Below are 26,956 nucleotides of genomic sequence, written 5' to 3'. Positions count from 1 at the left end.
GCTATTCGGTGTATCGTATGCTCCCATTTACTGTATTTTTTTCTTAATTTAACTGGAATATAAAAAGCGACATAGGATTTGTTTCTGCTCGCTTTCAGAAATAACAACAGGAAAACTCAATCTGGTTTCCACTGCAGCCATAAAAGAGTCCCTCCCAGAGGGATATGATCATCACTGCAAAAGCCACAACATCTGGGCACTGCCCTTCCACTCTTAAATGCCATCCACGCTCACTGGTGCTGAACCTTCTCAAACCATGCAGAACTTGAAACACTTTCACTCTTTTTATGCCACTGAAAGGGTTGTCAACAAGGGAATTATAGCAGGAATCTTTGTAAAAGATAGAATTTGGGAAGTTTTCAGGTGGAATAACACACTTGAATAGTTGGCAAACCAATCAAAAAGCACTAAGCTGAAAGCAAAAAGATTTTAGGCCTGGCTACCTGCCAAGCAAATAGACAACAAAATACTTCATGCTTGACAAGTTTGCAGAAATTGGACCACTAGAAAGAGTGTCTTCCATGGAGCCAAGGTACCTTATACTGTATATCAGTCTAAAAAGAACAGCAAGCTTTATTTGCAACATACAGCTTGTCTGTACAGGAGTATGTAGGATGCAGGAAACTAGGTTTCATTTAGAGAACTAGGACTGAAAGTTGACACCTACTGTGCTCAATTTGAGCAATTTCTTTTACATGTATGTGGCTGCGACCAGCACATCTGTCTGCATCAATCTATAAGGAGCAACACATTTTAAAAATAGAAACACCATCTGGCAGCTAATTTTTTAAATTATAGAGTAGAGTCAAGTCTCAACTGGTATATCTTTCACTACTTCATATTTTGAGGATAGCAGTGCATCCTGCTAGGAAAGATTTGTTGAACATGCCTTTGTTCAACTTGCACTAATTAAGTTCTGCAGTCCAAGTGCTGTCAAACTACAGAAATGCCAGTTTGAAATGTTCTAGTATTCTGCACTTTTCTCCCTTTTTTTTAATCAAACCCTTTGTACGAACAGTCACATTGTGAGTCTGCTTAACATTTAAAGAACCCCTTGTTATCCTCTCTCATGTCCTAGCTAAAGGTTTACTAAATAAAGTGTCTCATCTCAGTAGTATAGTTTGTAAGCTGTCATTCCTGATTTTGTATATTTGTAGGTTAATATGAGGTATTTTTTTTTCTAATATTTGAATAGGCCATAATGCTGTATATTACAGCTATGCAACTGTCAGATAACTACATAAAAACTGTTTAAACATCACTGCTTACTTTTAAAATATATCATTGTGTGACTGCAAATAATGTATTTCCCAACACAGATAGTTTCCTTTCAAAGTTAAAACTTTCTTCAATGCATTTTTATAGAATCCAACAAATGCTTGGATTTAATAATGATGCAGGAGGCAGTGGGCCTTTATTTATTTATTTTACCATTAGTGAAACACAGTCCAAGCAATAAATGGGGAAAATGCCATGCAACTTAAAGGATTAGCCTGTTGCTGCAAACATATGTTGTTGAAAAGCAATAAATCATTCATCAGCTGAAAGAAAAGGTATCATTGGCAACATCAAATGACCCATTATCCACGCCTGTGCGCTTTATAGAATTCCTTGTAGGTACATCAGTGATTTAAATTTCCCATCTATGTGCTTCGGTCATTGTTAATTTTTTTGGTCGTTTGACTTTTACTCTGCAGAAAAAAGGGTTTTTACGAGTCTGACAGCAGATGACAGTTTCCAAATCCATTCTCTGAAACCAGAAGGTTTTAATACAAAAGGGGCATCACCAAAAGACCACTGGGACATTCATTTCTTTAAAGCATCTAAACTCTGGAACACATTTCACTTGACAATTTAGTTTGATGCACAATTACAAAGCCTAATTATCACAGAACCAAAGAAACTATTATACATCAACTGACAGCATCTACTTTCCCCTTTATAAACATAACTTCTGTAACCTGACAATGTCGCAGTTTATTAAACGTAATTACTTGTGTCACTTAGTGGGTCACATATTTACAATCAAACATGTGAATCTTGGATTTCCATAATGTTATATGTGAATTTCTGCATAGATTAATGTTAAAAGAACCTTAATACAGCAAAACTATAACATGTTTAAAATATTTAACTCTTATTGCAATTAATGCAAACATACCATGTGAGACTAAAAAAATTACAGCAGAGACATAAAAGTAGACTTGATGAGAAAAATAATGAGTTGTGTACTGTAGCTGACCACAAATAAGTTTTTGCATGTTTTTAGTGATGAATCTTTAACAAAAGCTATACATAATTCACAATGTTTGTCTTACAAGGGAAACAAAAAGGGAAACAACCATAGCTGCTAAATCTGTTTTCAAACATAAACTGGAGTAATTCAAATGTGACTCCTGCTGTCATCTGTCTGAAGTCATCTCAAACGGAAGAGACAAAAGAAGATTTATACATCATTCATATACATATAGGTTTTCTTAGTTGAAGCAAACTACTTAGCCTTTGACCATTTCACTTTTAGGTCATTGCCTTGGCAACACGGTTGTGCTATTTTGCTGAAAAGTAATGGCACCACATTCCTGGGGTTCAAACCAGCTTGCACAGAAAAATGTTTCAGGGTTGTTGTCTGTATGTTTTGACTGATGGATTTCTTTTAAGAAACATGTACTATATTCAAAAGTGAAAATGCTGGCCAAGTTACAGTGGTAAATGGATTTTTTTTAAAAATTAAATACAGGATGTAGATTTCTACAACAAAAATAAAAGCTGTATAATTAATAGACAACAAAACTAAAAGAATAAAAACATTTTTTCATAAACTGAGAGCGAATGTGGTGATTTACCAATAAAGAGACAATTCTCAGTTCTCCAACAGAACTACTTCTTAGTTCCCATTTATATACCTGATGAGTGTCACGGCCCCTTCTTTGTAGCTGTGTTCTGCAATTATGTGTGTGTGCAGGTGAAGCTGGAGTGTACCTGGCTGTGCATGCGTGCGTGCGTCAAGGGCCCAACGCGCTGCGCGTATAAAAGACCTGCCTACGGCCAGCCTGGGGACGCGCTCTCCTCTCCCCGGCCGCACCTGTGCCGCTGCACCTTGTCTTTTGCTTTACTTTTAGTTTAGCTTTACACCATACAACACTGCACTCATTACATTCTACACACAACCATGCACGCACCTACACTTCTGATTTTGCAGACAGCCACACTTCATGGTTATCTTATTTTGCCTTAGTTTTGGTTCATCTTTCGTTAATAAATGATCAAAATTGGCCTTATCTGCTGTTTGGCGTAATTTTGTTATAGCCGTGAGCCGGGTTATGACATGAGCATCTTCACTTACAACAGTAGGACAGGCCTACCTGACCCTTAGGATGGAGTTACCCTTTTAATGGAAGCTTAAACTGCTATAGTGGTAATAGGATTAAAGACAGCTTTCAATGCTGAAACTGTGTTTATTTTGCCCTGACTAGATGAATGAGCATTTTTAATAATTCATAACAGATCTCAATTTACACCAAGGTGGCAATGCTGTGAAAACTGGGAAGGAGAGACCCAGTTTTGGAAAATGAGACCTAGAAAGATGCTTGATGCTAGTTGTGGTCCAGGCAGTGTGCCAAATAATCAATGAACTTCGTGGGAGCCAGCCTTTTCTGTATAAATGAGCTTCAAAAGGAGGGCAATACTTGCTGTATGGTTCAAGCAATGTCAATAACAGTTTTACAACTCTAAGTCATGTGAGACTATAGCTGTTTACAGTTCATCTGTGGGAGCGGCAAAGAAAAAAAAAAGATACTTTCTGTTCAAAGTAAGCTGCATCCTTTTTTAATCTCCTTCGGAAGCTATATCAAAAAGCCATTTTTCATGTCATGGGGTTTAAAAAAAAATACTAGGTTTACGTATGACAAATTGCTGGCACTTGTATCCCTAGAGATTTAAAATGCATGCAAGCGTAGAATAAGATATTCTTCCTGCATAACTACCATTACGATCAGAGTGCACAGATCAGAGCAGTATATCTTGCATATTCCAGAGATCTGATGAGATGCAGACTTGCAAGGTGAAGAAAAAAAAGTTGACGCAAAGGAGATGTTATTAAAGGAAGTAGGGATATGGGGAGTGTGAATGTTATGGATATAATTTTACTTGAAAAATCTTTACAGATGAATGACGTACTGCTTTGAAGTATGTTTAGTTTTCATTTATTATCTTCATTACTTTTCCCCCATTGCTTCAAAACTATGCATTTTTTCTGAGTTGCTATACAATCGTCTTCATTCTCATTTAATGTCTCTTATACAGTTTAGCATCTTCCACATTGTTGCCTTGACTTGTTTGTATTTCTTGCACTATTTGAAATAAGATGACTTAAAATAAAAATAAATAAACCAGCAAACAGACATATTAATGTGTATCTGCCTTCTTTCTTTGTTCCTCTTACTTTTGCATGCAAATGCAGTAAACACATTAAGCTGTAAACCGCTATTGCCTCTTTGTGCCATCCACATTCTAGCTCGGCTTTGAGATTCTCCTTTGTGACAGCAACAAAAAACCAACACAAACTAGGTGTGCCTGAATCTGCCCTGATTATCCGTGACAGCTTTCAGATGAATCACAACCAAATGCTGTTTGTGGCAACAACAACAAACATTTAAAGAAATAGTTCAGAACTGCTTCCATAATATGTACAAACTGAATTCAAGAACAAAACAATAGCAATATTAGCACACTATCCACACTCTCAGTGCATCCAAAACATTTTTGTTCACAGCAGTATAGTTCATTTAAAAATGCTTTGGTTTGTTTGTCTATAACTTGCAGCTTTATTTCTTACCTTTGGCTTGATCACAGACCAGAAGTGAGATAACACCAAGTGTTGTCACAGAACTGCTTATCAATTAAGAAAGTCAAGCGCTGACTCTCGCTTTGTGAAAGTGGCCTGAAAGCTGCACCTGATGATTGGTAGTGAACATGGATTTGAAGCCACATACTTATCAGCAGATAATAATGAATATGAAATTAAACCTCTGGCTAAATGCAAAAGAGTTGTTAAAAATCTCAGGAAGAAAATCTAGCAAATCTATAAATCACAACTGTGTGTCATGAAATCGTTGAGTTGCAGGTATGTAAGATATTTTTAGCCTTACATTTTGTAGCTGCAACTGAATGCGTAATGATTATAAATATGTAATTAAGGAACATGTTTTATGAGATGAATCAGTATGGTGAAAGAACTGTCGAAAAAAGTATGGAAAATATGAAAAAAATAAAATAAAATAAAACCTTTAGTATTACTTGCATAGAAGCTTAACAAGTAAGTCTTTGCTGTATATAAGTTCACTTCACTGAGATTTCATTTAGATGTTCATCAGGGGAAGCCAAAGGCTTAAGATGATTTATAACTCTTCTGAAAGACCAAAGAGGAGAGACCCTCTCACTATCCACCACAATGACTTTTTTCTAGGAGAATTAATTAATCAGTAGGCATTGCTTTTCTGTGTTTTTAATATTTGTTTCAAAGAAAACCTGGTTTTATGCATTAATTAGCACAGCAATGTATCCCAGTAAAAAACAAGATTAAAACTTAAGTTACCTTGGTAAACAGCACATCACACTATAATAATAACGCCCTTAGGACTAGTACCAGCTCTTGGCTTACCCTTACACTTCATATTTATATGATAAATTACACATTTTGAAGCATTTTGTCTGTTCAGTGTTATATGTAGAAATTTAAGTGTATGCAAAAATATATTCCATCTAAGATTGAATATATAGATGCAGTAAAAAATTTAACAGTTTACACCTCAGTTGATAGACTGATGTGCTGTTAGACAAAAACTGAACTATTGTGTCAAAACAGCATTTTGAATTGTTACATAATTTTCAAATTACCCTGATGTTAGACTGATACAGGTGTCACACACCGTGATTCGCAACAGAGACTGAATAATTTGAAAGGTTTAGAGCTTTTAGGGGAACAAAGGGCTCTGTGGGTGACATGAATTTATCAGTGCTGTCTTTCTGTTTGTAAAAGATTAGCATGACACAATATCCTCAGAGCCACACGGTTTTCCACAGAGGTGACCCTCACCTTCAAAGGGCAATTCTTTCCATCATGAAAGTTTGCTGCACTTTGAATGTCAGGAGATAAATGTTCACAGTGAGGTGTCAACTACATGACATGCCTACTGCTATTGTAGTTTAGTAGAGCTAATCTATACAATTGATTGCAAGTAGAGGAACTTTAGTGTTTATACAAAAACAAACAAACAAAAGAATCCTTTGCATGTCTAACATGTATCTTAAAAAATATATAATTGTAAGAAGTCTGCTACTTGATACAGCATGGTGCTGTATAAATAAAAATATCACTGGTAATTCAGAATCTATGACCGTTGACCTGCAGCAGATCTCATTGACATGTCAGAGTTGGAACATCAGATGCTTAACTAAAACTTGAGGACTAAGTCAAGTCCTGCATTAAAATAACAACCAGAACTCGTTCAGCTTAAACAGAGAAAATTTTAAACCGAGACAGTTGTCTTAAAAAAAAAAGCAAAAGTTAAAAAAAAGAGAAGAAAAGGCAACTGGCTGATCCAAGCATATATTCAATTGTGACTTTGCTTTACTTTGTGGATTTGGGGAGGCGATCTAGAAAAACTGTTTTTGAGTATTTTTTTCATTGGTGAGTAAAGTGAATGCAACTGGTCTGTAGACCAAGTGGAAGAATCTACACATCCCATCAAAATGTTTGTTTACCTCACAGAGAACAATAGAACAATAAAAACCTGCAGAATCTTTTTGTCAAACTTACAAATTTGACAGAAAAAATTAATTGTTCTTAACACAACCAACCTCACAGTAGAAAACCAGGGCAGTGGGTGCTCCAAAATCATATTTGTTTTGCATATTATTGTACAGGATGGAGTGTGTGAGGAGGTAGGGGCTGGCGGGGGAGGGGGCATTCTGCAACACTCTTACACCCTCTGGGACTTATACCCTACCTCCATCGCCGTTCCCCCATACGTCATGCCTGGTTTGTCTCCAGACATTCAGTCTTGTTGGAAGCTTATTTTTCGACCTTTAGACCAGCCAACCAGAGCTATGACTGCCACTTTTTGTAGGATACAAAAAAACAACATCCTATGCTTTAAAATCAGCTGAGCTAAAAATTCCATCCCAGAAAACATGAGAGCTTAATTGGTTTTGCCAAAGTTTTTCTGCTGCATTGCAATTTTATTGTGAATGCTTTGAGTATTTTCATATTATTGGGAAATGTTTATTATGTTATGCTCTGTTTACTGTTAATTATCCAAAACACACAGAAAGAAATTATACTGAAGGAAATAGCTCTATAAACTAAAAAGAATGTTAGTGTCCAAGCTCATCCATATGTTCACACAAGCCAGGCTTGTAATGTTTTACATTTTTTTAATTTATTTTTTCTTGTGAATTGTGACTATTTGATAATCAGCATTCAGGCAAATATTATTAGCATTTGCTGCAGCCTCACTCACATTGTATTTCTGGTTATTTTCTTGATTGGTTAGTATAATTGCCAAAGATGAAATCATGTTTACAATCATAATGTTTGGGCAGTGGAACGGCAAACAATGCTAACACATTCAGAGTGACTCTATTTACTGCATACATGTGAAGAGACTGAAAAAAAAAGTAAAAAAGCAAAAAATAATAAAAAGTGCTGTCAACATATTGCAAGATATTGTTTATTTATTTTTTTATTATATTCTTACCAAACGTCTTCTTTCCTCTTCAACAGTGTTCAAAAGCTGGGCGAACTCTTTAAACGACTGGGCTGGAACAAAAAGAAAGATCATTAGAGAGACACAGAAATTGAGAATGTTTGTTTAGTAAATACCTCAGCATGTACGGTGCACAACATTTACAGTATATTAATCAATGAGCATATACTCAGCATAAACCCCAATGTTGCTGCAAAAAGATGATAAAAAACCTTGGAAAATCGGATAAAAAAAAACAACAACAACAGCAAAAAACCCCCCACTACCCAACAGTCATCATAATCAGATGTTCCAGACACCCCAGCACAAAGGTCTGATGCTAAACCATTTGTTTGCTTTGGATCTTCAGACCTTTCAGTGCAGCACATTTTAAAATGTAATAAAAGCAAGCAGCTGCCCAATTTAAAACCAACTAGCGGTAAGAAACAATAGTTCAACTGAATGGATTCCACTGATTGCTTCCCTTTACCTTCTTCCCCTGCTAGGCTTTACAATAAACTGTCACGATATAGGAGAGACTGATGTGAAAGAGATATGTTTACACCATCTGGGCTGTACTTGAGTAGCCTATATTGCATTCTCCATGGGCAGATGAATCTAGCATACACACATTTTACTTTATCTGCTCCAGAATTGTACTTCAATAGCTTCACGTCTTCATTAAATACAAGGCCAGATACAATTTGGCCTCCATTGGTCTGTCCCTATGTCACCACGTGTCCAGCCATTTAGCAGTGGTCGCGCTGCTCTGCCAGCCAACACAGTAACATCATTATCAGCCCTGACAGCCTGGCATGGGGACCCATGCATCATCTTAGACACTTTGCTCCATTTACACACCAAAGCTTTTAAAGACCAGAGAGCAATGATTTTGTGCCAGTGATCCTGCAGGCAGGCTGGCCTCCTATTAACGCTACCAGCTCTTTTATCAACACTGCAAACCTCTTAGGGGGTAAAGGGCACAGCGGGATCCACTGATGGGACAAGATTAGAGAGGAAATGGGAGTCAAAGTGGGGTTACAGCTTGCATATAATTCACCAGTAAATGGAGGAACAGCAATGGATCTGATTTATCATTTAAATAAATGTAGTTCGTGAAGAATAGATGATAAGGAAGATAAGCTTGTACAAAAGGAAAGATGTTTCTTGTTTGAGTTAATTTTTTTGCACACTGTTTTAAGAGTTGTGTAGTTTCAAACACACTTTTGGGCTGAAATGTTCCCTTTCTGCTTGATATTTAACTCTTTTGTTCTAAATTTGTACTCAGATTTGTTCTGCTCCAAAAGGCTCTGAATAGCTCTTGGAGGCTAAAGGATTGACCTTCTGAGAGAAGGGCCTTCAACTTCTCTGAAAATTTAAATTTCTATAGCCACATCAATCTTTTGGGCCCATTGATTCCAAGATAACTGACATGGAATGTGAATGTCACTGCAGGAAGTCATAGAGAGAAATCAATAAAAGGTCAGGTGAACCCTTCTGGCAGCACACACACTATCCCAATGATATGTGGAGAGGTTGGGAGCATCAAAGTGAAATGTACCAATACTACATCAAGATCATGGGTGGCATTCTCTCAAGGGTCTAGCTATGTCAGTCAGAAAGCTTGGTTTTGTTGATGACTAGATTGATTTCAACAGGCTGTTTCATTTTTCCTTTCAAAAAGTCATCATGGCCTTTCACCCCAAGGTGGTCAGTGAAAACAGTAGTAAGATATAGGGAGGGATACTGAAAACTGAAACTCTTGCACAATTATGTAAACATAAATTCACTGTGGTGGATCAAATTAATTTATTTTGTGAACTATTCAAGTACTCGACTTTTTAAATTTCATGAACTGTTCATTTACCATTGTAATAACTGGGGCTACTCTGCCAGCTGTTTGACGACTAATTCAATGATCTATTCTACGGGATCACGAGGATTGCCTTAAAGCAGCGATGTCCAACTCCAGCCCTCGTGAGCTACTGTTCTGCAGGTTTTGGATTCTACCCTGATACAACACACCTGACTCAAATCATTGAGTCATTTACAGGCTTGTGCAGAGGTGTGTTGTGGTAGGAGACATCTAAAACCTGCAGGACAGTAGCTCACAAGGAGTTGGAGACCCCTGCCTTAAAGTATGCCTCATTCTAATGAGGCTTGGCTTTGAGTGTGGATTTTTCCATTAAGTATAATTAGTATCTTTGCCCATGGCCACCTTTTTCTGAAGCTTAATCAAACAAAAAAACAAACAAACAAACAGAAAAAGAGCAACTATTCTTGCAACTTTCTGATGAACATTACAGCCTCATGAAGAGGAGGTCGATACGCAGTCTAGACTCACAGATGGATAGTAATTCTGCTGTCTACAGCTCAGCACAAAGTGAAGGACTTAAGCTGAGAATAATAAATTCAGTGCAAAACAAGATGAGAAAGAAGAGGCCAGCGTGGCAGCCCTGCCCATTAGAGACAATATGGCCCCCTGCACTGCTGCTTTCATATCCCCTTTGGAGGCTACAAGGTTTGAACCTCCATTAATCTCTGACACTGATCACAATTAGTCTCTTTGATCTCTTGCAGACTTGAGAAGATGCACAGGAGGCATCATAAACAAATCAATAGCATTAATTATACATGATTACAACCAGCAGACCACTGTAAGATCTACAAGCCTGCTCAAAACTGAATTTGCAGAGTATGTTGAATTTAGTCTGAAAACATTTACTATATATATATATATATATATAGTCCTATGTATATTCCCTCACTCTGTACCTTCACAGATCACAAACACTCAACACTGGTTAAACATCATGGCTCAGATGTAGGAATGGCTGTCCACTTACAGGGCTGTTACACTCAACACCTTTGAAAGTAAGCTAAGCTCTAGTTGTTTGTATATGACATAAATTCAATGATTAATAGGGTGTGCAGATGACCATTTACACTTGAATTTGTTGTTACCATGCAGACTTTATGTATTGTGTGAATGCACAGCACTAGCATACTACTTCACTTTGGTCAGCGGAGGAGGAGAAGGGAGATAGAGCACTGTACCATCATATCGACAAGGGAACGAGCATGCACAGAATGACCAGAATTAATTTAAAGTGGAATGAACGTATCCACGATTGAGATATTATTCAGTTTGCAATTAAAAATATACATAAAAAAATAAATAAATAAACTAGCCACTTACTTTGGATTTAAGTTTAATTCGGAATGATCATTTCCATTCGGAATTAAGTGTTTATAAGGTCATTTTAAATCTTTCTGAAGAGGATTTAAAGGGGAATTAAAACTGATGTAAATGTGGTCAATGCAAACAAGCAGCTCTGCATAGTAGCTCTGCTACCACTGGTGTGTAAATGTGTAGATGAATGAAAAAGACTTTATAGACTGCTTTGAAGAAGACAAGGGTTAATAGGATTTTGTACAACTGAAGAAAATTTCCAAAGTTATTTGAAAGCAATGGCAACAAAATACTACAAAGGCCTAGTGATCTGCCAGTGATGTACCTTTCCTCTATCTTAGTAGGCTCTGGAATAAACTCCAGCCATAAATGGACAACAGTGGCTGGTATTCTGTCTTTCTATGGAACTTCATTGCTGCTACAATCAGACATCTTAATAATAAACAGTCTTGGGTAGTAACGTCTTACTGTAACACCGTTACTTTTGTCAGCACCTAATACTCTAATGCATTACTATATAAAGTAACTCAGTTACTATTACCCTGCTGTGTTTTTGTCCATTATTAACTAAATTTATACATTTTGGCCAGCAGTTGTGAGCTTTATTCCTATTTACATCGGTGATGCAGCATGGCATGGGCACTGTTGCAAAGTCTGCTTGTTGGGCTTATTTTTATCTTGTAAATACCGTCAGTTGAAGCACTACTGATTCTCTTACAGCTGTCCACAATAAAGTAATAACGGTGCGGAACAGGAATCGTGAACACAACAGTCCTTTTTTTCCCCCAGGAACTAGTGTCCACTGGTTCATTTCCTTGGTTACCGCAGCCGACTGAACCGGCACAACCCTGCTAACACAAACACGCATAACTTCACTTGAGAGAGAGAGACAATCCAGTGACAATGCCTGCAAATAACTAAGGAAATATATAAATAAAAATATATAATAAAGAGTAGGAGAAAGATAGTACCTTGAAGGGCTCAACATGCAGCATAGATTTAACTTTTGAGCACCATATATATATATATATATATATATATATATATATATGTATATATATATAACCGGTTAGCCTGTCTTAAATAATTAGTGTTGAAAAATGACTCTGTGCTTGAGTTTGTTTAATATTTCGTACAACACTGTGATTAAGTTATAAGGATATCAATGGGAAAATTTTTAAGAATATTCTTTTACAAAAGTAAGTACTTAAATCCAAAGTAAGTGGCTTCCAAAAGTAACTTTACAAAAGTAACAAAAAAAGTTATTTTTAAGTAAAGTAAGTAATCAACAAAGTAACTTACGTTTTGAACAAAGTAACTAGTAACTGTATCTAGTTATTCTTTTTCAGTAACTAGCACAACTCTGATAATATTGCAGACCATTGATACAGGGATTTTAGAAGGGATTTAATGCATCAAAGAAATACAGAAATAAGAGGAATACCAAAGCACAGTGTCAGAAACCTAGGTTTGAGCTGAGGGTCTTAGGTCTCTCAGCAGAACAGTAACCTTTAACATCAGTCCAGCAGATCTAAAGAATGTTTGAGTAAAAGATGGATTAAAAAAATCCTCAGTATCACTAAAATCCTTAGAAGTGAGCTGAAGTCTGCTGCCGTATAAAGGACTCTCACAAACTTATGATCTTAAACACCTGATAATGGTGGAGTGGCAGAAACTTCAAGAAGACAGAAGTACGAACTTTCTATACAGCCACTAGAAACATTGAAAAACTGTGACTGTTGACAGATGTTTTACAACCAAATAAAGCAGTGAAGAAAAAACAAAAAAAACAAACCAAAAAAGAACAAACAAACAAAACAACAACAACAACAACAACAACAACAACAACAACAAAAAACAAACAAAACATGTCTGGGATGCATTCTTAATGGTAATTTTTAAAACCTTTGGACATTTTAAATGGAAATCATTATGGAAACAACAACCAACTCTTTTCCCTTAGAATTCCTTACAGACATTTCCTAAATGTTTTTATTTGTGAACAATAGATAAGAAGCAAATAGGAAATTAGTCATTTTATCTTACTAAACTGAACTTACCAATGTTCACCTCATCATCTGTCTCTGCATCACCAAGGCACTCAAACTGGAACTCCTGCAATGACTGGGAGAACTTCTGGACAGCAGCAGAAAGACCTGCATAATCAGATCATCTGAGCATTAGAAACAGTTTAGTAAATAACAGACATTGATGGCACAAGTGTAGTTGACAGAAAGTCGAATGCAACCTCCTAAGACTCTTCAAACAGAACAATTTAATATTAACTCCTTAGTAACACTTTCCATTACAGGAACAGTCATTTTTAATATATAGCTTTCCTTAAACAAAAACTATGGAGTTTTTTTATAAGGTGGTAGTTCGGATTTGCATTTCCTGCAAAGAAAAAGATCAATGGGCATCTTTAAAGCTTACAAGGGTTTAGACAAACTGTACTCTACATTGTTCTTAATTTAAAACAAAATAATTCTGACACACATGCAGCTAGGAAACAGAGGGCATTGCTAAGTTGTTGTGACTTCCACATGAGAACTGACCACTACTGTTTATGCAACGCTTTACCAAACCCCAAGCCCAGAAATCCGACAACACAAATGGCTCATAAGGCTTGAGGATAAAAATAAAAAGCCAAATTAAAGTCACATGGAGAAAATAATCATGCAGGGGCTTGCCAACACCTGCTCTCAGTCCTGTCTCATGCACTCATGCTGCCCAGACTAATCTTGAGCCAAATAGGAAAAATCTCAGATCTTTTTCTCTATGAAACAAAGGGTGTATCTTTAAAAGTGTTGCTGTGTGGATACACTATCTCCTATATTCCATCATGATCGGTGCTTTATAATGGCCATGAGAAATACAAAATGCAATATTTGTGGGCCTCTGGTAAAGCACACACACAGCTCTCCATATTCACAAAATATTTTACATTTTTGGCTTCCAGCAGTTTGTAAAAAAATCGGTCTGGTAAAGCTTTATATTAAAAAAGATGTGAGTGGTGTCCTTAAAGGTGTCTCATCAATATACATATTTACATGTTGATAACAGCATTAAACATTTATTTGCTGTTACATTTGCAAACCTTTATTGAGAGTGCTTTATTAAGAAGAATAATAATAATAATATGTAATGCATTTATTATGAGATATGCACTTACTGACATTTTAATATGCTATTTTGTAGTTTCAGTAGCTGGAAAAAAGCACTGCAAATTATCAAGGTTGGTATGTTACAGAAAAATTTCCATATAAAGGCAACTTATGCTGAAGCATAAAAACACATTTTAAGATGGCACTTCAGGAAAATTGTGATTTCCTCAAGCATTGTAGTGTTTACTGAAGGAAGATCAGGCTGATATGTGCTTGTTTAGCTATGCTGGGCTGTGATCTGTCATGTAATAGGTTTCAGGAAGTAGTTTGTAATTCCCTTCTCTGCCAGATTCTTTTATTTACCATTCCGCAGATTTGTTTACTGATGCTAAGCACAGTCTGCTTGGCATCGGCAAGTTTGAATAAGGGTAATGTTTGGTGGTAACATTTTGTTTTCTTGTTTTATGCTAAATGAAACTACACATTAGCCTGCTAATGTTAGCATCTCAGTTTAGTTTATTATGTAGCAACTGCTAACTACTTATGCTCGTTTTCATGATTAAGTCAGTTGGTTATATATATATATATATATATACATATATATATATATATATATATATATATATATATGTATATATATGCATGTTTGTGTGAGCAACTGTATGAAAGACTTTGTTTTTTTTAAAAAATGTAGTCTCTTTTGATGTGTGCAAAGGCTCATTTTGTTTTTAATATGCATAAATTGTTTTTATGTACAACACTTTGTTTTGCCCCAGCATGAAAAGTGCTTTATAAATAAAGTTTGATTTGATTTGATACTACAACAATATGTGAAATACTTCATCCCATTAATTTTCACTGTTGTTTTAACCAATCTATACACAGACAATTGAATGTAAAAGGTTCAAAACCAATAAAAATGAAAGTTAAACAAGTGAAATATATTGCTGGCAATGGTTGTTCAGCCTCCTCTCTTCATATTTTTTTACAAGAATCCAAATTAATAGGACTGTATAAAAATGAACCAGTCACTTTGAAAGTTATGACCATGATGAATATATTGTATTATTGTATTACAACTCCAAATTAATCAATTAATCAATTATTTATCAATTATTCATGACTTAGTAATTCTCAACATGGTGACAGAATAACTCAAAGGATTAGTTAAATATTTTCACTAAGCACACACGGAGCCACTTTTTCAGCTAACTCATATTCAGTCCTGAGTAGCATCACAACAGGATATTTCTATTTCACAATAAGTAAAAGTCTGATCTATTTATTAAAGTTAAATAACTGAAAAAGTATTTTTCTGACATGCAACATGCAACAAGGTGTCAGATTTTGCATATCCAGCAGTACCCTCACAAGTGCCAAAAGCCGGTTCTGTACATCAAAGAAAAGCCAGTCAAAACCTTGTTACCAGACCTTGTCTAAAATCAGGAAGAGTACATTGAAGCTGGTTATAAGCGCAAACAAATTACTAGCATTTTAAAAAAAGAGCATGACAGCTTCTGAGAAGGAGCAAAAGAATACAGCTTTATGATGTACTGACTGTCAAACCCCATCCCCACTGACTTTCATACAACAGCAGTTATGTAAGTGACAAAAATATTGGCCACGTTTATTTCATCATGAGTCCATTGATCACAGTAGTGAGACCTGTACAAAAAAATTAAGACAGGACAAGCATGCTAAGCTCAGTGTAAAAAAATATACAAGACACAGAAAGGGTGGAAATCCTAGTGTAAAAATTCCACCTTTGGATGTTCTCACTGGAAGGTATACATTTTTTATGTTTACTGCATTCCAAGAGTTCAGATTAGATGAAAATATCTTTTTTTTCTGCTTGCCATTTTAAAGGCACATGAAAAAAGATGGAAAGCTTTACTCCTACCTTTAATTCAAACATTGATGAAATTAGAAACATTTTCAGAATAATTTTTCAACTGCACATTTGTTTTGGCGACCAAATGACATATGACAGAATAACTTAATAATACAGAAAGTATGTTCTTAGTTATGGAATGAATATTTCCTTTACTACATGGAGATGCATGCATGGTAAGTTGTGTATGCATGAAAATGAATGCATAACTACATACACAAAAAAGCAGTTATAAATTATTTTGCATATAGTGCACAACCACAAAAATCACATATCTGTATATCTGTATGTGCAATGTAAAGTGAGGTAAATGAACCTGTCTTACATGCAGTTTGAAACAGAAGAACAAGTCTCTTCCATGACTAATTCATAAAGAAGTCTGTCTGTTTTGAAATAAATTCAGTTTGGTTTAAGATCTCATTTAAATTATTTATCAATTTATTGTTCGTACAAATACACTTGTGAATTAAAAACAAGTTCTGTATGTGCATGTTAAAGGGCAGGAGAAAAATCAGAGGAAAGTGACCGGGAATTTTGAGATGAATACAATATGTCAAGATCAGTAATCCCTTGGAATTTATTTGTTTTAGATGAAAAATAAACACAAAAAATCTGCAGTTAAAGCCATCACCTACCTTTTTATTTCAAACACCAAGTTAAGTTACACAGGGTTCATTTAGGTTACAAAAATAATGTTTGTTTGGAGTGCAATCCAAAGCAAGAAAAATGTCTTTGAAGTAAAAAACATTTTCTTCTATGCAGCAACACTCACATACGGAATCACTCAAATCATTCTTATTAATTTAGTCACAATAGATCTAATAAAGTTATTTCAGTTTTTTTCTCTCTCAGATTGTGCTGTAATATATTTTTGTGTAATATCATTGGAGAATTTGTTCACCCCCTCCCGTGGGTCCTATCGGGTCTTTTTGGCTTGTGGGACTCCAAAAGCAGCTGATGGGTATCTGCAGGCTAAACAGAATGTGGCTTTAGGGTTTTGGTGGGGGCATGGGAGTCTGCTCAGCCAGTCTACATGTGCATTGTGGACTTGGAGAAGGCGTTCAACTGTGTCCCCTGGGGGCCCCTTTGGGCGATACTCTGGGAGTATTAAGTGCCAGACCCTCTTGTGTGAGCTGTCCGGTCCACACGACCGATGCAAGAGGGGCCAGAGCTTGGTCCGCATTGCTGGCAGTAAATCAGAATTGTTTCCAGTGAGAGTTGGACTCCACCAAGGCTGCCCTTCAGCACCTCCAAATCCAAGACCATGGTCCTCAGCTGGAAAAGGTTGGAGTGCTTTCTCAGGGTCAGGAATGAGGTCCTGTCCCAAGTCTTGCGGTCTTGTTTACGAGTGAGGGAAGGGTGGAGAGGGAGATTAACAGGCAGATCAGTGCTGCATCTGCAGTGATTATAGACTCTGCGTTGGTCTGTCATGTGAAGAAGGAGCTGAGCCAAAAGGCAAAGCTCTCGATTTATCAGTCTAAGTTCCTACCCTCATCTATGGTCATGAGCTGTGGGTAGTGACCGAAAGAACAGGATCATGAATACAAGTGTCCAAAAGCAGTTTTCTCCGCAGGGTGGCCAGGTTCTACCTTAGAGATAGGGTGAGAACCTCATTGATCCGGAAGGGGCTCAGAGTAGAGCTGCTGCTCTTTCGCATCAAGAGGAGGAAGAAGAGGCGGCTCAGGCATCTGGTCAGGATGCCTCCTGGACGCCTCCCTGGTGAAGTGTTCCAGGTACATCCCACTGGGAGGAGGCCCCGGGGAAGACCCAGTACATGCTGGAAGGATTACATCTCTGGGAACGCCTTGGGATCCCTCTGGACGAGCTGGTGAATGTGGGAAGTCTGGGTTTCCCTGCTTAGGCACCTGCCCGTGCGACCCGACCCAGGATGAGTGGCAGAAAATGGGTGGATGGATTAGATGAATCTATTCATGGCTTTCAAACCATATTTACAAAGCTACAGTATAGTAATTCACAAACAAATCACTGCAGGATAACTCAGTAAATATGATCTGAATTCACAAAGAACTGATTCAAGCAGTATTTAACAGGCTATACAACTAAGCTTTATCTTTGCCATATCCTACTCTTAGAGCCAAAGGCAGCAGACTTACAAGCTCTGTCTCTATTTTATGTAAAAGACTCACAAAAGCCACTGTTATCAGCAGCTAAACATGATTGGCTGAGAGCAACTGCTTGTAAATGTCATGATCAGCATAACATGACCATTTCAGAATTAGAGAAGCTTTAACTCTGATAATAGCTTAGGACCAAAAACAGACCAGGTTTTCATTTCCTGTACACTGCTTGATACAACCTCCCACTTTATTTCTTCTTTAGATCTGGAATGAAGAAAAAAATTAAAAATAAAACCAAAATAAACTTAAATATGAGATACTTCTGTGAGGGCTGTCATAAACAGTATTTACCTTTTCTCCAGCTCAGAAACACTGGTAAGCCACATATGTAATGATGTGGAGGTATACATTTTTATGTAAAAATTTAACTAAACATTTCATATTGCGAGGTATGTTTCTACACCAGTAAATGATGCAACAGCTGGATCAATACTAAATGGTGACTGGAAAATGTCATACAGTACTAAATAGTCAACAATTAACAGATATCACAAAAGGCGGTAAAGGGGAGAGGGGGGGGAGAAAGGATCTGACTAATTCTAAAACTTTAAAATTTTAAAACCTATTATTGAAAAGGCTATCTTTCACTTCTTTTTTTCTATCTTCTGATCACTTCTTTTGTTGCTCCTTCATAGTTCACAAATAATTTAGCATTACTTCTTGAGGGTTAGGAAACCTTTCTACTTAGACAGAAAAATACAAAATAAAACATATTCCACAACTGTTATAGTATGAGTTTGAGAAATCCTGCAAGTCCTAAATCCTTAATGGTAACCCCTGGGTTAAAAAGTGAGGCAAAAAGCTTGTGACCAACTGTCAGTATGTGACAAGCTGAATAAAAATAAAGAAAAAACATTTACCACTAAAGAGAACAGTGACAATAGACAAGAAATAGCTCTCAGCAGGGGTCTAGACTTGAGTTCACCTGGGTGAACTTGTTTTAGTGTCGCTTTCCGTAACAGCTAATACTTGCTTTTTTGTTGGTAGGTCAAGATACTTTTGCATATGAACCTAAAGTTGATCATGTGATCATGTCAATGAATGAATGAATGAAATCAAATTTTATTTATAGAGCACTTTTAATGCACAAAGCAACACAAAGTGCTGTACATAATAAAAACAAGTTATGCATGTTAAATACAAAACAAGCCTTTGCACACATCAAAAGAGACTACATTAAAAAAAAGCCTTAAAAGCCTTCACACATCAAAGAATAGGACAAAAAATAAAGAGGCACAATCGCGCAAAAACTCACACACATACAAACAAAGTACATTTATACTCCCCCCACCCGCTCATACACCATTCTGTACAAACATGAACTCATGAACAATTCTGAATCAATGGACAAAAAATCTGTCTGTGCCGTGCACATAACAGACATGATGGCTGAGCGTGAAAAGCTGACCAGTACCCTCTGCATTAAAAGCTAGCATGTGGAAGTACTTTGGCTCCTGTGGGTAGCTTTACTTACATGCAAAGTCTGGTACAGGTGTGGACAGGTGTGAATGTACAGGCATGTCTGAAGATAGGTGGCTGTGAGAAACGTCTCGCAGGCAGACATAAAAGAACTCATTAAAATTCTGATAGAAATATGGTCAACTCAAGACTGCTAGGAGCTAATGCAACTCTATGTTTTGCTCTCACATATTTTTCTAATAGCATGAGTTATGAACAACACTAACTGGACAGTAAAATGAAAAATATATTTAGTCTTCAACAAAAATTATAAATAACTCATGCAGTATAAAGATGTATCAGATTTCCACGGATCTGTATGATAGAAGTGGGGAAAAAAAGTGAAGACAACATAATCGAGTTAAAAGGAAAAACACAAGAAAATCACACGTGGGGAAGAGAAGCAATTAAGCTCCTTTTTTAAAGTGAGGGCTCAACTGAACATAATATATCACCTATACCTCCTACAGCTTTATTTTTTATCTTGCAGCTCACTTAAACCTGTTTCATGCCTTAATTACCAGAAGGTCAGTGGGTGTTGGGGTGAAAGTAGTCCATGTCTATACTTAGTTCTGACATTGGGGGTAAGCTTTTACATGTACATGAGGCTTTTACTATTCAGTTGGATTTACAGTACCAGTCAAAAGTTTGAACACACTTTCCCATTAAATCCAATGAAAAACTGGTAATGTATAATTAAAGGCAAAACAAGATGGGACTTCTAAAAAACACTGACATTTTAGTTGTCAGCTACCACAATTTATATTTGCATTTTCTTCATAACCACAATGACTCACTAATTGCTTCTCGCCTCCTCTCTCCTCTCATCAGCCACTGCATCTTCACTTCAAACAACATGGAACATAAAAGTCATTTGCCCTCAAAGTAGAAAATGCACACAGTAATAAAGGGTTTATTGCAGACACTGTGCTTGTGTGATAGAAGACTCATTAGTTACTGTAAAAATGGAAGTGGAATTTGCTGTAAAATGCACTTTGCATAGCTGAATCAAACCTGCAGAAGTTCTTTCACTGATGTTGCTGTGTGGACAGATATTGTTAAATGCTTTTCATCCTGTATGCTTGTTCTTAAGAAGAACCTATGCTTTAGCTTTCTACAGAGGTTGTCTATTGCCGCTTATTCCAATGCAGGGTCACAGGGGCCGTAGCCTATCTCTACAGTTACTAGGCGAGAGGCAAGGTTCGCCCTCTACAGGCCATAAGTTCATCACAGGGCCAACACAGACTGACAAACAACCACTCACGCTCACACACTCTCCTTTGGAGAATTTAGTGACACGTATTAACCTAAGTGTGTCTTGTTGGAGGAAGGTGGGATACTTGGCGAGAACCCACACATGCATAGGGAGAAAATAAAAAATCCACATAGAAAAAGACCAGCCGAGGTTCGAACCTACTTGCTGTGAGGTGATGGTGCTAACCACCACTCCACCATGCAGCGGAATAGTAATATCAAAATAACTTGCTGGTTATAGAAAAGTAACAGTAATCAGTTATTTTGAACTACAATAACAAATAAAAATGGATTTCCACAGTTTGGTTTAATGTCTTGGTATGTGAATGTTTGATACCTATTAAGTCCACAATGACAACAATAGTTAATAAAAAACGGTATCCAAAATTAATAGCTGTCTTTAAAAGCCAATGAAAATCTTACCTCCTTATCTCTAAAGGAAAATACATTTCTTAGAAAAACTGCAACTTCTTAAAAAGAAAAAATAAATAAATAAAACTTTTGAGATCAAAACTTGATGAGAGTAGAGAATGAAAGAGTTTTGATGATAGCTGCATTAGTCAGACGTATCATCTTGTATATTTGTGATCACTTGAAATTGTTGCAAGAGGCTATCCTGAGTGCCCCTGAGAGGAACTTTTCCACAAGATGTATTTTGTCATTGATGTGCTCCTATGATACGCTGCAGATCTGAGATCAATACAGTGATGTGGTTGTCTGCCTGTCCTCACAGGACCATCAATAATGGATGATCTTTTTAGCTCTGATGCTCTGACAGGCTGCAACTTTACAGAACAAAACTAAGCTGCAGTGATATAAATTTTCTGTTTCCTTACAGCCACAAAAACAAAAGAATATAATTGTTTGTATAATTATTTTGTAACAGAATCTAAAGGTTTTTAAAACTCACTATAATTAAAGATTATATGAAGCGGTACATTTAATGTTATTTGTGTACTCTTGAATCAGACACTGTTGTACTGCTTGAGCTAAGGAAAGTGGACATTGACTGCCTCCTCTTTTTTATTATTATTATTTTATTTATTTTTGTTTTAATGAAACAGCACTTTTGAAGCAAAAATATAATTCCTGTACTATTACTCATATTTGGCCATTGACAGAACATTCTAAGTTTTGAATTCCACAGGCCTCTAGGTCTGTTAAAATGGAGTGTATTGAGGCTTATTTTGTCTTAGGTTTATTCAGATCAACTTATTTCCCACAGCAAGCAAAGTTTAAGAAGATGATGATTTGCTAAATGGTGTCTCTTACTATGTTTGGTGGTTACTTCTGAACATTTTGTGATTTAACAAGATAATTTTGGCATTTCCTATTAGCATTTCAGAGATACAGCCCTATAAAGCTTTGACATCAAATCTGTCAAAGAAGAAGGTAGTAAATATTTTTATTTTACAGTCTTCATTTTCTTCATTGCATAAAATGATACATAATTAACTGTTTCAATTAATTTCTGAATAGATGCAAAAAACTGGAAAACATTTTTAGCTCTATGCTACTTTATTAACTTGTATTTGCTTTAAAAATAAAAAAGCATAAAAATAAAAAAAAGGATGCTTTGCATCTCAGATGCAAAGTACAATGTATGATTTTTGCCACAGCTTATAGTATAAAACATTCACTACATAACAAGCCTTGCTTATGAGGTTCTTTTAATGCTATACTTCATGTAAACTCATTGTGCATATCCATATACATGAACCGTACTCTAATGGGAACACTGCTTATGAAAGTCCTGGTACAACCAGTTTGTATTTAATTTCTATTTATATGCATTATTTACAAAGTTTGAGAATCAACACAAATGATGTTGGCCCTCATGTTGGCTCATTAATTGGTACTGTAGAAAATATTGCTCAAGCATTTACAAAGGTACCGCCTCACTTAAAGCAATCATGAGGCAGAGCAGCAAAGATTAATGAAAAAAAGAACCAGAAATAAAAAAGATAAATGAACAGCTTAATTTTTTAACCTTGGGGAAAGGCTGTACATACAGATAAGGTGTACCACATTCCTGGTTGTGCATTTTAAACTTTTAGTGGGAGCAATGGAAACAAAATTTACCATTTTCAGAATGTCCTTTTTGTTTAGCCTAAATGTCAGTGATTACTGTTAAAATATATGCAGATTTACGAATGAAACGGATTTAGAAATATTATGTACCTTAACAAAGTTAAATACAAATCAAATCCAAGTAAATTACAAGTACAGGGAAGATCTGTATATTCATTAAAGCTTAATTATGGTGCGCGTGTTTGTCCTGTCACTTCGTTTCATGATTAGATAGATTAGATAGGGTGATATAATGTAAGGCCATATAGCAACATTTCAGATTATATTAAATATCTGATGAAAGGAGGAAAACAGGAATTAGGACACAGAAGAAGGAAACATCTAAGGTAGGAATCTGTCTCCATGGTTCCTCTGAGTTATCTCACACTGCTTGTCCTTTGGTAGAAGCAGGACTTTGGTGTGTACCACCTTTGGTATGTGAAATATGAGATGAAAACAGCTGTGCTCTTCAGGGGAGTAATTAGAGGAAAATAAAAGTCTAAGCATACCTGAGTCTGCAGATGTTACGTATCATATAACTAGTAACACAAGAAAAGGCAAAAGCAACTGAAGTAAAAAAAAAATAAAAAAAAAAATCAGGAGATTCTGCCTTATTAGACCAAGACCTAAAATGCATCTTAACTTTCATGCAATTTTTGTGACCACCCAGGAAAGACATGACAGGTTGGAAGAGCTACCCTAGTTAATGGCCAGCTAGAGCGATATGAGAGGACTATGGCTGTCAGTCACCATAAAACAAACCACCCATGGGAACAACCTTTATCTCATCTCCAAGGCAACTGCATACTACCAAATTCCATCTGCTGACAGCCCCAGACAAAACACAGACAAGACTGCAGGAAAGTCCACATGTGTCTTGTAGTAAGATATGGTGCATGCTCATTTCAGTTTCCATTAGGCAATGAATTGTTGACAGAGCACAAGTTATAATTTAGACAGTGTTGGGGGCCTCTAGAACTACTGAATTTAAGAAAGGATATAAATAACTTAACAAGAGTGTTACAGGTGAACTTTCTCTGACAGAGATGTGCAGTAGCATCCTCCTGGGCAGCAAATCTAGCCCTTTGTTTGTTGTTTTCATTGTAAAATAAATAAATAAATAAAAGTATTGCAATAGCTTGTAACCTCTATCAGCGGCTATATTTTGGCAGCACAGTTTTTATTTTGTACTTCTACTTGGTGATGTTTAACAGAGATGCATTTAACATTCTAATGCATTTGGTAGTTTATTTTCCTAATAGGCTTACCTTAACAAGCTCAAACCCGTACAATAAGGATACATTTTTAGTCCGTGTAGATATGATGGAACAGTAATAAGGATATGAACTTGCAGCATTAGCACATTTAATACAGAATTAAAAAAATTATATAGATTATCATTAAATAAATAAGTCTCACAGGCTACTCGTACAGTTCTTGTTTGAATTGACCATAGGACCACACAAAGTAACCACAGACAATGACCAGTTAATATATTTTTTTACTAGTCTACAAACTGCATAGAATAAAATATGTAAATTTAAAGCGTAAAAACAAAAAATTATGTAATTATGATGTTCAACGAAAGTTTGTATTATGAAGAAGTGTAAAAATCTAGGAAAATGAAGCATGAATTAAACAAACTGTGGTAGTTAATTAATGTCCAAGAGAATGAGGAAAGGATTTCTGAATCTACTAAATTTGATAGGCAGTTTAAACGTACGTAGACCTAGATTAATGACTAATATAGGAAGACTACTTCACTATCACCAATCTTTTGACCTTAATCATGTGCATAGCACATTTTTTATAGTGTATCTTTTGACTGAGGTAACACTCAAGCCGGGTTCAGTTGGACTGCTCCTGAATCCAAATGAATCAAAGTTGGGGTGGACGGATCCCCATGATGCTGCCAGATCTCCTGGAAGTTCTGGCATAGCTCTTTGCAGTCATCAGCTCAGTATGTTGGGTCTGCTGTAGTTTGTTCTCTCTTCTGTCTCAACCAGAAACTTCAGGCGCTTCAGTACTGATATCGCAAGACAGTGAATAGGAAAAATACAGCAAATACAAGAGTTATTTAACAATAAACTAGAAGCACTCAAGTGCCAAGCCATTATATATGTTTTTTATATTTTTGCTAATGATTGTGGACATTAGTTTTGGAGTTTGAAGCTCTAATGGCAAAATTATCCCTATCCCCCCAGGGCAGGCGCAAACCATTAATCACCAGTAATCCGGTAGTCACATGACCATGAACAGCTTGCTGCTGAAACCAAACCAACACCCATCATACCAGCATCCATGTTGAAGTGTGCAACTTGTCCTCATAGTTTTAAGTTTTCTCCATTGGTTTTTGATAAAAAATTATCCATAATGTTATACAGTTATGTTAACAGTGTCTAGTGTCGAGGCTAGAGAAAGATATGATCTTAAAAGATCAAATCTGGCCCAAGAAGCACAAGAGTACCCAAACCTTTATATGCCACTGGAAATAGAATTATAAAAAGACCAACATAATTGTTGCACCATGTATAAATTTGTATGTAGTAATATTTATCAATGTGAAATAACATTGTCAGTTTTAAAATTTGAGAAAAAAAGAAACAATCTTTCCATCAAATATTATTACTTCACTATATCAGAAATACTCTACAAATCAAGATGTACCTTATAGTAAGATAAATTATATTTAGAAGTTCTTAATTGCGTCATGCTTCATTATAATGCGAGAGCATGCCTCCAAGGGGGGGCAAAGTGTTTTGGACCCAAATTGTAAGGACGTAGGTAATAATATTCAGTAACATAAGTAATATTATATGATATATATTTTTACAAACAATATACAATGAAAAAAAAATTAAACTACAGGCCAAAATAGCATTTAAAACATCATGAGAGTGGAAAAAAACTCTGATTTCAATGTCCACTTCTACAAATGTGGCTGCAACTACACATTTCCAGTTACAGTGGGAGGGTTTCTATTCATGAACAGCTCCCTTTTGGTCTTCCCACAAAATTTCTATTCACGTACCTTTACTTTCCTGAAACCATTCTTTGGCAGAATGCCTTGCATACTTATTGCCTTTCTGCCTGGCCCACTTTAAGAATCAGTTGTCAGATAACCTGACATTTTCACTTCATTGGCTAGTATAATTCTGAAAGACAATACTTTGTAAAATGTTCTATTGGAGCCTGGCCAAACCAATAAATCACTCAGCCACTAACTAGGTCCAAAATATATCACAGATGGGATAAGGTTAATGTATTGGAATGCAGTGTTTCTCTGTCTTCAAACAAACAAACAATGCTTTATATTAAAATTAGGTTACAACTTGGTTACGTGAATAAACGTAATTTTTTAGTCATTTTAGCTGAAACTGTGACCATGCCCTGACCATAATGCAAAAGACAGAGTTCAACAATGTAATTTTCAAGAATCCACGCAGTCTGAGTGAGAACAACAACCAAGAGTCAGGAGTAACCTTTCACTGCCGTCAATCAGTGGCACCTTTACAGTTGCCATGGTAACTAGCCTGCAGGAATGTATCAGCCTCTTTCTGGGGTGGAGCTCTGTATGAAGGCATACATGTTCAACTTAACTCTAACTTCTTCTCAAAAGCTAGAAGGTTCTGCATTAAAACTAAAAACAACAAACAAACAAAATCTGCAGCACCACATGCTCTTTAGCAAGCTGGAGACAGGCAGCCTTATTAGAGAGCAGATGCGTTTTCCTTTCCACCCTGCTATGAAATGCTGTACACTGTTCAGCGTTTTCCAGATAACTGGATGAAAATGTGCGCTCAGATGAGTGAAACCCTGTTTACCATCAGAGTCGAACCATGCTCTGGATAATGGCCGGCATGTGCTCAGATGTAAATGACTGAAAACTTCAAATCCCTGTCTGATATGAAGAATGCAAACCCTTTCAATCGCAGTAGGGCATCATCTCTGGCAGTAACATTATGAAGATCAGAAACTGTCTATTTCAGATATATGGACGTGTTTGTGTTCATCCAGAGCATGCTGCAATTTTTGTCAGTGAATGGGGATTTCATGCTTCATGATACTGACACTTTCATCATATGGATGACATACTCATAAAC

General features: G+C 36.3%; 1 protein-coding gene across 4 annotated transcripts in view; it reads right to left on the bottom strand.

The window, feature by feature from the left end:
- LOC121645816 (rho GTPase-activating protein 42) overlaps nt 1-26,956 on the bottom strand; it is a 71,152-nt gene that overhangs the window by 29,294 nt on the left and 14,902 nt on the right. For all 4 annotated transcript variants that reach the window (XM_041994534.1, XM_041994535.1, XM_041994536.1 and 1 more), the window contains exons 2-3: nt 12,999-13,094; nt 7,758-7,819 (exon numbers count right to left, since the gene is read on the bottom strand). In XM_041994534.1, the coding sequence (XP_041850468.1) occupies nt 7,758-7,819; nt 12,999-13,094 (158 nt within the window). The remainder of the gene's footprint in view (nt 1-7,757; nt 7,820-12,998; nt 13,095-26,956) is intronic.

Source organism: Melanotaenia boesemani, chromosome 9 (genome assembly GCF_017639745.1).
Source record: "Melanotaenia boesemani isolate fMelBoe1 chromosome 9, fMelBoe1.pri, whole genome shotgun sequence".
NCBI lineage: Eukaryota > Metazoa > Chordata > Actinopteri > Atheriniformes > Melanotaeniidae > Melanotaenia > Melanotaenia boesemani.
This window is presented reverse-complemented; position numbering and strand designations above follow the sequence as displayed.